Source organism: Oryzias melastigma, linkage group LG24 (genome assembly GCF_002922805.2).
Source record: "Oryzias melastigma strain HK-1 linkage group LG24, ASM292280v2, whole genome shotgun sequence".
NCBI lineage: Eukaryota > Metazoa > Chordata > Actinopteri > Beloniformes > Adrianichthyidae > Oryzias > Oryzias melastigma.
Genome location: NC_050535.1, coordinates 9633423 through 9644911, shown reverse-complemented (window position 1 = coordinate 9644911; position 11489 = coordinate 9633423). Strand labels below are relative to the sequence as shown.

The 11489-nt window shown below is 38.2% G+C and overlaps 1 protein-coding gene across 8 annotated transcripts in view; it reads left to right on the top strand.

Moving 5' to 3' along the window:
• syne1a (spectrin repeat containing, nuclear envelope 1a) overlaps window positions 1-11489 on the top strand; it is a 139129-nt gene that overhangs the window by 24002 nt on the left and 103638 nt on the right. For 6 of the 8 annotated variants that reach the window (XM_024290872.1, XM_024290869.2, XM_036210377.1 and 3 more), the window contains exons 2-10: window positions 186-247; window positions 5263-5358; window positions 5773-5856; window positions 7854-7874; window positions 8005-8097; window positions 8836-9017; window positions 9094-9290; window positions 9760-9875; window positions 10914-10952. In XM_024290872.1, the coding sequence (XP_024146640.1) occupies window positions 5317-5358; window positions 5773-5856; window positions 7854-7874; window positions 8005-8097; window positions 8836-9017; window positions 9094-9290; window positions 9760-9875; window positions 10914-10952 (774 nt within the window). In that variant the 5' untranslated portion in view covers window positions 186-247; window positions 5263-5316. The remainder of the gene's footprint in view (window positions 1-185; window positions 248-5262; window positions 5359-5772; window positions 5857-7853; window positions 7875-8004; window positions 8098-8835; window positions 9018-9093; window positions 9291-9759; window positions 9876-10913; window positions 10953-11489) is intronic. The other 2 variants (XM_024290873.2, XM_024290868.2) reach the window with 1 other exon arrangement.

The following is an 11489-nucleotide window of genomic DNA, read 5'->3' as shown; positions in this document are numbered from 1 at the left end:
AGCATTTTTTTTGTGCGTTCACAAACACAAAGTGATACATCAGTTAATTAAAGCCCTGCAACACAATCAACTCTCACAATGCAACACAAGTACAAATTAAAGAGCAAACAAAGATTGCTTTCTAATCCCTTATTTGTTTATCATCGCGTGCGATTAATAGTGACGCTCTGGGTTCTGATTTGCAGATGAGCAGGAGGCGGTGCAGAAAAGGACCTTCACAAAATGGATCAATTCCCACTTGGCAAAGGTAAGAGGGTCTGCTCGGTCCCCCCCCCACCGCTTTGTGCCAGCTTTGTGCTTTGAAAACTTCCCCGCTCATCGCTCTTCCTCTCTGAATGACCCAACTTTCCTCCGTTCCCTGTGCACACAGTCCCGTTTGGAGCCAGTCATATGACTGACTTTTCCAGATAAGACCACACACTCAGTCATTCTTTCTCACATGATTCCCTTCTTATTCTTTCATTCCTACAAGGCTTCTGGCAGAGATTTACAGCATAATTATCTCAGTTTTTTTACTGCAATCAACAATCAGTAATTTGTATCCTAATAACCTCTTTATCTCAACATTGGGCAAAGTTAGACAGCTCAAAATAGAGGCTTCTAAGTTAAAGACTCCCTAAGGTGTTGGCAGACTAACCCACACATCTGCAGCCCCATGAGGTGGCCTTCACATGCCTGTAATTACTGCATCCCGCCTCACCGTGCTCCTCAGCTTCATTTAAAGAGGTTGCAAGTATGACACAATGCAACCCCGTTAAGTGTCATTCCAATTAGCGATGCTGCATTCAAGGTTCCCCGTTTGATTAGGACAGCTGAGGAAGCTTTGGCCTGAAGCTGATGTGGAGCAGAAAAATTAATTTAGCGGTTGGTCTAAGGGGTAAACATTTGATCAGAAAAGTGAGATTCAGGTCTGAGGATGAATTAACCACCATGCGTGCCTGAACTTGACTGAGACATGTTGGTGGTGCAGAACATACATGAGAGTGATGATAGAGGTATAATATGCTGCAGGAGTGACAGAAATAGGAGTACATCAGGATTCAATTCTGGGCACCTTTTTGACTGACAGATAAGTTTGGACAGGGCTTTGTGTAGATTCGGATGTTTCCAGATTATATCATCATCTCAGTGAGTAGAGAAAAATCTACATGTAAACTGAAATGAAGGGTGTAACCAAAATGAAAACCATCCATTTGGTGTTTACAATAAGGTAAGTTTAGTCAGGTGGTAAGAAAGAAAGTAAAATGTCAGCTGTGTTTAGCGATTACTTGCTGGTAAATTCTAAAACCAAGCATGAGAAGGTTATGGGTTCCAAACGTCCCTCCATTCTGGACTTGTACCGGTCCAGACCTGGTAAAATCTCCACAATCTGCTTAGACTCCACCCCTCTGGTTAGCCTTTCAGAGCTCTGTACGACAAAACCACCAGCCACAAAGACAGTTTCTTCACCTTAACTGTCTCTCTGATAAACTCTGAATAATGACAGATTGCAAAACCAAACACATAAGAATTATTAAATCAATTCAAATGTTTCATATATCTTTGATTTTTCCTGTTTTTATACTTTGTTTCATCTTTGTATGATCTTTGTGAGACCAGAAGTTACCAAAGTCAAATTCCTTGCATGTCCACTCAAAACAGACCAGTAAAGCTGATTTTGGATATGAATAGATAACTCTTTAACAAAACTTAAAAAATGAATTATTCTGAGTTGCCAACTTTGACTAAACTTGGCAAACAGTTGGAAATGGGGCGGAGCTACAACACTTTATATGTGAGGGCAGAAGACTTTGGCAAAAGGAGCCAAATGAGAACAGCAGAGTGGAAAGCCATAACAAATGAAAGGAAAAAAATACTTATATTTCTTTATTGTGTATTGATGATATCTTAGTCGTTGTCAATAATGACTCTAACATTGATTGAAAAAAAAGAGGGCAAGTTGGGAGTCAAGACTTTTTGCTAAAGGGCAGCTGCCCCTTTGGCCCCCGTTAGTTCCTCCCCTGGTAAGGAAGAAGATTATCTTCATTTTTGCAGTTAAGAGAAAAAATCTGAATATTTTCCACCTAAACTGGTTATTGCACCAAAATTGGTCAATAATTTACTTTTATTTTGTGCCTCTTATTAGTTTCCTAAACAAAAAAAGGGTGATTTGATTTCCCCTACAAAGCAACCTCTAAGGATTTTTTTGCAAACTGTTAACACACAGTTTGGAGCAGAAATTTCCTCTTCCCAAAGGAATCCTTCTCCTCAGAGTGATAACAGGACGATAAGCTAAAAGTGTTAATTAAAGAGCTTTACAGGTGCTTGCAGGCAGTATTTCTTCCTGACTCTCCTTTCCGCATTAGAGCAGGCTGACGGCGTTTCCTCGGCACCGCCCATGCAAACGTACAAAGACGTCGATAAGATAACCAAACCATTTTATTACAAACCAAGCCGCCTTGTATCTTCCTCACCTAACATAATTGAACTGAAGCCTCTTTTTTCAGATATAACAAATTGGTTTAGCAAAATTCTTTCATTTAAATTCCATTTTAATTGACAATAATTAATGGATTCAGCTGTTCCACTGCAAGATATATTTGATTTCTACACCTTTCACTATATTAATTGTATAGTTTTGCTACCTCCTCAGGAAAATACCCTTTCACCTGATGCCTAGTGTTGCCATGGTGATGCTGATTGGCCTATATTTGTCTTCCAAAATGTCTAGATGGTCGCCCTAAGGTTTGTGAAAGAGAGACAGTGGAAAATAGTCACTTGCATATAGAGACGGCGTGAAGGAGTCAAAAGTTTAGATAATCGCAGTAGCAACTTCCCTGATGATGGAATTTTACTGATTTTAAGTGAATCGTTTAAAAAAAAAAAAAAGAAAAAGTTTTGCTCTCCGAGGGACAGATCTTGCTGCTAGCAATGCAGATGATTATACCACTCCAGTTATCATGAGTCCTAAATTGAGCGCCTCAAGGTGTGTGATTAATCGCAAGGTGGGTTAAGAAGGGGCTTCCATTCACTATAAGTTCCCTCCCCCCTACTTTTTCACTCCACAGGTATAACAAAAGAAGTCATATAGCCTCAGACTAAAGAGTTTTTAAAGAGAGGACGTATTGGAGCTGGTAATTTATACAGGAGATTAATGGGTGTCATTACTTAGTTCACCAGATTACCTCTGCAAAGATGAAAACTATAAAAAAAATTGTGAATTTCATTAAGTTAAAGGGACACTTTTATGTTTAAGGGAGGCACTGAAGTCTGCTGGCATCAAAATAAGACACTTTTTTTTCAGTTTTTGAGTGAAATTCCACTCAGCATAGTGGAGTGATGGGTTGGTGGGGGGCTCAGCAAGCAAACCCCCAAGTTTCCATTTGACAAATCCTTTCTGAGAAGGTTAAAGCTTAATTACGGAGTGGCCAGAGGTTTCATCGCCGCTCAGGCGGTTTCCAGAAAAACAGTCTTAGTGGCGTAATCAGTGAACCAAGCGTTATTAGAGATTATAGAAGCAGTAAGTGAGGCTCTCTTACGACTTCTGTGGCTCATAAAAAATCTGCCTTAACTTCCTAAGCTCCCTTTTTTTTTTTTTGCAAGCAGCTTGAAATTCCTGCAGCTTCTTTGTTTTCCTTTTCCTGTCAGTTTCATCATTTTTTGGGGGTGCGTTTCTTCTACTGTCAGTCACTTTTCTTTCATTTGCATTTTTACACACAATTTGGAATGTTTTGACTTTCTTAAAGCCAGTTCTCCTTCAAACTGTTAACATTTTTGCAGATTATCATAATGGCACACAACTCCTCTGCTCACAATCAATTATGACCCAGACACTCATGTGTAATTAGCTCATTAGGACCTTGATTTATTTTTTTTCCTCTGCGGAGGAAATGAATTTCTTATTTTTGTAATTACGCTAAAATTTCCTCATTAGCTTTGGGATTATCCTCAACAAATAGGTGAATTTAACTTCAATTAGCTCACGCTGTAACTTATCCCTTTGAGTGGCGCCTTTGTAAGAGCCTCCTCTGTCATGTGCCGCCTGCATATTCAAAAATTTAAAGCCATGAAATGACATTAGAAAAGGAATTATCACAAAGACCCGCTTTATTTTCTAATTAATTTTTGAAAGACGTAAGGTCAGCGTCGCCCTCTCTGCCTGTCATCTGCATTCCGTCTCGCTGACAGTCTCTCTTCTCGATTAAAACCCCCTCCTCATATAGTTTTCCTCAGTCTTACAGTATAAACACTTCACTTTTAAGTGGAGCATACTGTCTCCCCTCACTCCTCTCGCCTCTAATCTCTCCGTGGATGGTTGCGCTCGTCTGAATAGTCCCCCCTCTTCCTCTAAACCTCCCCTCAACCTCAGCATGTGACTGTGTTTAAGAGAAATCCTCGGCCAGGAGCAGAGATATGTGGATTTCCTGAAGTCTGTGTCAGGTCAGGGGAGGAAGTCAGCGGGAAAGATAGAGTTTGAACCCATCAGCATATTTTAGGATTTGAGGAGCCCATTCAGAGTCTGCTGGGGCTTTGGGGAAATCCAGCTGTCAGTAATGTAATGCATTGCTGTACTCTAAATACCGCTTTCATGAGGATTTGCTTTATCCATGTTTCACAAGTTTAAATTAATGCATTAATCTGGAATATTTCTTTTGGGAATATATGTTGGCTCTGAACACCCAGAATCCCATGCAACATAAAAAAAATACGATTCCTGGTGTTTGCATTCCTGGAATGCTTAACCGCACTCGTGTCAAAGTCAAGGCTGGGGGCCGGATTCGGCCCTCTGGGTAATTCTATCGGGCCCCCCAGGTCATTTTATTTTATTGTTATTAATGGACCGATGTTATCTTGCACTTATTTTTAACCTGTGTAATTTTAACAAAATATATTTTTATGGAGAGTAAAATATTGAAAGTTATTTAAGGTTTAAGAGCTATCAATTTCAGCATCTTCAGCTATCAGTGCTAGCATCTTCAGCTTACATCATTCACACTAGCATCATCGCAAGTAATGCTATATATCTAGTTCATAATTATGTTAAAAGTTATGGTTTTAAAGTTTTAAAAATTAGTTTTAGAGTGTTTAATAAATGTTTATTCTATTCGGCCCGCATCCTAAGGTGTGTTTTGGATTTTAGCCCCTTGTTTGATTGAGTTTGACACCCCTGGTTTACCAGTTTATAATACGAGGACAAATTACTGTATATTTTAAAAGTGTGAATAAAAATGTAAATAATGTGAAAAAACAAAAACTGTGTGTTTTTGGAACTTTTTTTGTCAGCATGTCCCAGCTCTGGAAGTGAAGGACTTGTTTGAAGACATCAAAGATGGAGTAATGCTGTTGGCTCTGCTGGAAGTTCTCTCTGGACAAAAGCTGGTGAGCATTTTCCCGCTGCATGTGACTTGGCTAAAGACTTCAAAGGATCTTTGAGTCAAGACGGATTACATTTATTTGGCCTGAACTAGCCAAACAAAAAAATGCAGTTATTCCTTGATTATGCAGGAAGTGTGAGGAAAAGCTCATCGATCGATGTGTTTTGGGGATGGTTGAGTCAGGAAAGAAAGCACAAATTAACAAGGACAGATCAGAGTTCACACACATCTTGAGGATTTTGTTTTGGCTGATATTGCCTAAGGTGTAAGCCGTGTATTGATCTAGTTGATTTCTCACGCTGCTCAGAATCTGCAGTTTTTCCATTTGTCCACACTTTTTTTCAGATTGAATCAACAATATGTGGCAGAAAATCATAAATTTTCTCTTAGATTTTTTTGTTTGTCCTTCTTCTTCCAGCCATGTGAGCAGGGCAAGAAGCTGAAGAGGATCCACTGGGTCGCCAACATCGGTACAGCTCTCAAGTTCCTGGAGGGTAGAAAGGTAGGAGCTCTTTTCATGTTTTTTGACTTTTACATCTGCACGCCGCGATCATCTGCTGCCTCGTGGGCTCAGATATTGAGTCCTGACCTTCACTGCCATGCTCTGCTTCCATCTTCCTCTCCATCCTGACACCTGCGTATACATTATTTCTCCTTGAAACAAAGATACTGTTTCTGAATCAGACTTTACCTGTATTTTGGGTTAAATATTTAATAGATATTTTTTTATAAGTATTTGAAGCTGTGTCTCCATGATGCTATAAAGACTGAATCTTCAAAATCTTCAGTAAATACAAAAAAAATCCAAACTAGGAATTTCTGTCTTCTGTTTTCCATAAATGTGCCTGTGTTATTTAAAATTATTAATCCTTCAGCTGCTGTCTATATATCCATATTTAGGTGACCATCTGAATAAATGTATTTCTTTAAACCTGTTTCATCTTTACCAAGAAATTTGATAAGCTCATCAAAAATTTCACCTTCATTTAAAAAAAATGTTTCCTTCACAGTATTCCAAAGCTCAAGGTGATGACAATTTTATCAATCTGATGGCCTAAATTCCAAGATAAGAACTTAAAAACATTAGAAAAAATCCACATTCTAGAAAAGCAAGGTAACATTCATGTTTTTGACTTCAATAAACTGGTAAATAACGGTTTTCTGTCACTTTAGAGCACAAGTGTCAGATCATTTTATTTTATTGTCATTAATGGCCCAATGTTATCGCATGCTTATTTTTAACTTGTATAATTTTGACAAAACAAACTTTTATGGAGAGTAAAATACTGAAAGTTATTTAAGGTTCAAGTTGATTTATTCTGGAATAATATTCCTGCATTTTTATTATTCATAATTATTTTAAAAAGTTACGGTTTTAAAGTTTTAAAAATGGGCATTCTGACTATTTGGACTATTTTGGCATTTACTAAGATTTTTTTAGGCTATTTTGGAGTTTAGCTAACATTTCAGCTACATGCTAGCTGTTTTGGCAAATTTAAGCTTTTTTTTTGTTTTTTTAGGCTCTTTTGGAGTTTAGCTAATATTTACATGCTAGCTATTTTGGCTAGTTTAGGCTTTTTTAAGTTAAATAGGTTGTTTTGGTGTTTGGCTATTTTTTCAGCTACATGCAAGTGTTTTGGCTAACCTAAGTTTTTTTTTTTTTTTTTAGTTTTTTGTCTATCAGCTTCAGCATTTTTAGCTATTAATTTCATCATCTTCAGCTATCAGCACTAGCATATTCAGCGGACAAATTCAGCTTACAGCATTCACACTAGCATCATTGCATATAATGCTATATATCTATTTTATAATTAGGTTAAAAAGTTACGGTTTTAAAGTTTAAACAGTATAATTTTAGGTTGTTCAATAAACGTTTATCCTGTTCTGCCCGCGAAGTAGGGTGTGTTTTGGATTTTTTTTCCTGTTTTAGAGGCAAAACCTGATCAAGAATACAATCAAATTTTGTATAAACTAATACAGACTAAATCATATCAATCCTCAACTCCAACCACATCCTGCTGGTTGGATTTATCTGGTTACCCTACTGTGTTTTTTTAATATGAAGTCATGTAATGCATATATGTTTTTTATCAGCTTTTATCGGGTGTTGGCCTCCCGTGGCCCCAATCTCTTCCAACTTAAATATCCCCCTCGCCAGAGCGGTTCTTTCCTGGCGCGATGACCTGTTTTGCTGCAGCGTCCTCATAATTTGACCTCTCTGTTTGATAATACAGAATACTACATCATATCACAGCATACAGCCTCCTTTTACCCCCTTCGTTTGCTACTCTATACCTGCTGGATATAATCCCCGTTGCCTGTGCGGCGGTGATAGATCTCCCCTCTCAGCCGACCACTCACATTATCTCACGTTAGAGATGCTCCAGTATCTGTCATCTTAGTCAATAAGGCGTTTGCTTTCAGTCAGCTGTATCTAGAGTACTTCTTCCTGTCTGTCTTCCAAGTCCGACTCATTCTTCTTCTCTTATCTGCCTCCAGTCTGCCTACAGAGGATCTCCGGTTGGTATTTTTTCCACTCCTGTGAATCACAATATTTGTATGACTCCTAAGTCTAAAGAAAACTGTGTGTGAGATTAAAAATAACAGAATTTCCTATAATAAAAAACGCTTTCCAAATATTTTTTCACAGATCAAGCTGGTCAACATCAATTCCACAGACATCGTAGATGGACGCCCTTCCATAGTTCTCGGTTTGGTCTGGACAATCATCCTTTACTTCCAGGTATCTAGACTTTAAAGCACACTCGGTAAATTCACTCATAAATAAAGGTTTCTGACGCCTCGATTTGATAGCTAACACGTTTGACACACGCCCAGCTGGGTACTTATTAAGAGGGAAACAAGAGCCTCTTTTGTCTGAATAAAAAAGACGTTTAGCGGGAAAATCAATTCTTTGAAGCATCTGCACAGAAAACAGTCACCTCAGGCACTTCTGCAATGAATCAGTCAAGAAGAACTTAATAACAGCTCCTAATAGACACATCAACAGGAGAAAATGCTTTAAACCAAGCAGATTTAAAAGGCATAAAACACTCGGAAAAGCAAATCGTCAACCGATTTAAAGAGTATTTTCTGTATTTTTTTTTCTCTTTGGCTTAAAAAGTAAAAATTCAATTATTTCTGTCATAAATTGTACTTTTTAAGGATTTCACAGCTAAAAACAAATAAAAAAGCTTAGATTTTTTTCTTTATAGACTGCTGATTTATATTATACTTTGCCTATTTAAGTCTATCTTGATTAAAAAATTAGGGCTGTAAAGCTCTAGTTTCTACTTTTGTTGCTGCTGAATTTAATCCTCACATTATGACAAACTAAACACAGTGAAAACGTGCAACAAAATCCTCAAACTGTCAGTGTCAGTTACAGATTTACATGTTTCGATGGGGTTTTGCGTCGCCGTATCATCCTGTAGGTATTTAATGTCATCGGTGACCATAATTAAATCCTGCTTTCCTGCAGATTGAAGAGCTTACCAGCAGCCTACCAGAGCTTCCTCTGCTGTCCAGCAGCACCTCCTCCATGGACAGCTCAACCAGCAGTACCGACACCACCAGTCCACCCGTCAAAAGGAGACCCCCGCCGCCCGTGCAGGGTGGCGCCAGAAAGGCCTTACTCAGATGGGTGCAGCAGACATCCACCAAGTATGATGACTTTTTTTTTTTGCAAATCTGGAATCACAGAAGACTCCTTTGTTTATTGAATTTGTCTCCTTCAAAGATGCTTAGGGCTTGACGTGAAGGACTTTGGTCCCAGCTGGCGCACAGGTTTGGCATTCTTCGCTGTCATCAATGCCCTCCGACCTAATCTGGTGGACATGGAACGAGCACGAAGGAGGCCCAATCGGGAAAACCTGCAGGAAGCTTTCTTATTGGCTGAGACGGAGTTGGGCGTTCCACAGCTTCTTGATCCAGAAGGCATGATCCATTATTGCATTTCCTAAAAGTTGAACAGAAAAATCCACATTTCTGCAAGATTACCTTTGTTATCCTCTTTGTTTCTTTTGTTTTTAGACCAAATCATCCCTAATTAGAGATCCCTTTAATTGGACTCAGTGGAGTAATGGGAATTAGCTCACCTCTAATTATTCGCTTCTTTATCAAACACATTTTTAGAAAAAAAAAAAAGGTTTGTCACAGTACACCATCTGTGGCTTTCACGCCTGCCCTTCAGAGGCATCTCTAACAAATCAAGCTTGACATCGACGTAATTAAGGTCCATTAGGCCGTGAGATTCAGCATGGCAGAACGTCCACAACCAAAGCAGGACGTTGGTCTGAAATGTAGACCAATCCAGCTAGACTGTGAATAATTGCCCCTGTAAGAACCCACATTTACCTTAAGGTCGATGTGACTTTTGATTACATTGTTCTTGTTCCCTCCTCAGATGTGGATGTGGACAAGCCGGATGAGAAATCTGTTATGACGTATGTAGCCCAGTTCTTGAAATATCATCCCCAGCGAAAGCAGAAGGACGCACAGGGACAGCAGGAAGAAGAAGAGGTAAGCAGCTGTCAAATGTGTAAACTACATTTTTTTGAACATCTGGCTAATCCTGTTTTGTTTTAATCCTTGTGGGTTCACCACAAACAGTTTGTCTTTTATTGTGTGAATGCTTTTTTCAGTAGTTTAGCAATAAGCCTTTAAATATATTCATGGGCTATTTTTTCATCTTTTTTTAGTAATTTAAAAAAATGTGGACTTTACCTGATAGCAGCATCATGCTACATGCTTTAGCAACATGCTAAACGTTTTTGGCTAATTTGTTAATCTGAGATTTTTATAGACTAATTAGGAGCTTAGCCTCTATTTTAGCAACAGGCTAACGTTTTGACTATTGTAGTTTACTAAGGAATTTTAGGCTACTTTGGAATTAGCTAGTATTTAAGCAACAAGCTAGGTATTTTTTGGCTGATTTGGCATCTACTAAGGTTTTTTATGCTAATTTTAAGGTTAGGCTAATAATTTAGTAAAATGCTAACGTTTTTGACTTGTTATCTACTGAGATTTTTTAAGCTAATTTAAAGTTTAGCTAATAATTTAGTAACATGCTAACGTTTTTGACTTGTAATCTACTGAGATTTCTTTAAGCTAATTTAGAATTTAGCTTATATTTTAGCAAAGGCTAAGGTTTTTGACTAGTTTACTGAGGATTTTTAGGCAACTTTGGAATTTAGCTAGTATTTAAGCAACAAGCTAGGTTATTTTTGGCTAATTTGGCATCTACTGAGTTTTTTTAATGTTAATTTGAGGTTAAGCTTCTATTTTAGCAACAAATTTGTTTTTGGTTTTTTGGCTGATTTGGCATCTATTAAGTTTTTTGGGGCTAATTTGGAGTTCAGCTCATATTTAAGCAACACACTAAATATTTTTTTCAAAATTGGCATGTATTAGGGATTTTTAAGCAATTTTCCTACAAATTAAAAAAAAAAAATAGGTCAACTTCAGCGCTCTTTTATAGTTCTTTAACAAAATTTAACAAACATGTCTTGTTCTTCTTACCTTTCTCTTTTTGTGTTGTGCTTTCCGGTTCTTGTGCAGCATGACCTCGCTCCTCGAGATATAGAAGAAATGCTGGAGGTAGGTGCAGATTTTTCTGTACTTTTCTGCAGCTCAGTGACAAGTTAACACCACTTCTCCAGTCAGAGTAGCTCATCTGATTTAATATTAAGGCCTCAGGGTGTCTGAGCGACGATAACAGGAAAAAAGTCCAGTTTAATAGGTTGTGATATTGCCCTTTGTTGAATGTGCCGGTTGCATTAGCATGACAATGAACGCCTCAGTGGTTTGCACTGATGCAGCATATTTGATGGAAAGGTTGTGGGCAGACGAGGCCTGTTTTTTAAGGTGAGCCGAGCTTTTTGATGCACTGCAGAGCTGCTCCGGTCACGTTGTGCTGATCCGGCTGCTTCTTTTCTTCACTGCAAATGTTTGGCCCATAAATCACTTTCAGTTGCACTTTTAACTTGAAGGGAAAGAAACATTTAGAAACACAAGTTGGCAAAATCTGAGCTGTCACAGGGGGATGAAGTGTTAAAGCATTAACGATTACCGAAATTCAGTTAAATATCAGGGGGTTTTAAACCAAATACTTTGCATAAGCTGAGTGTTTTTGTG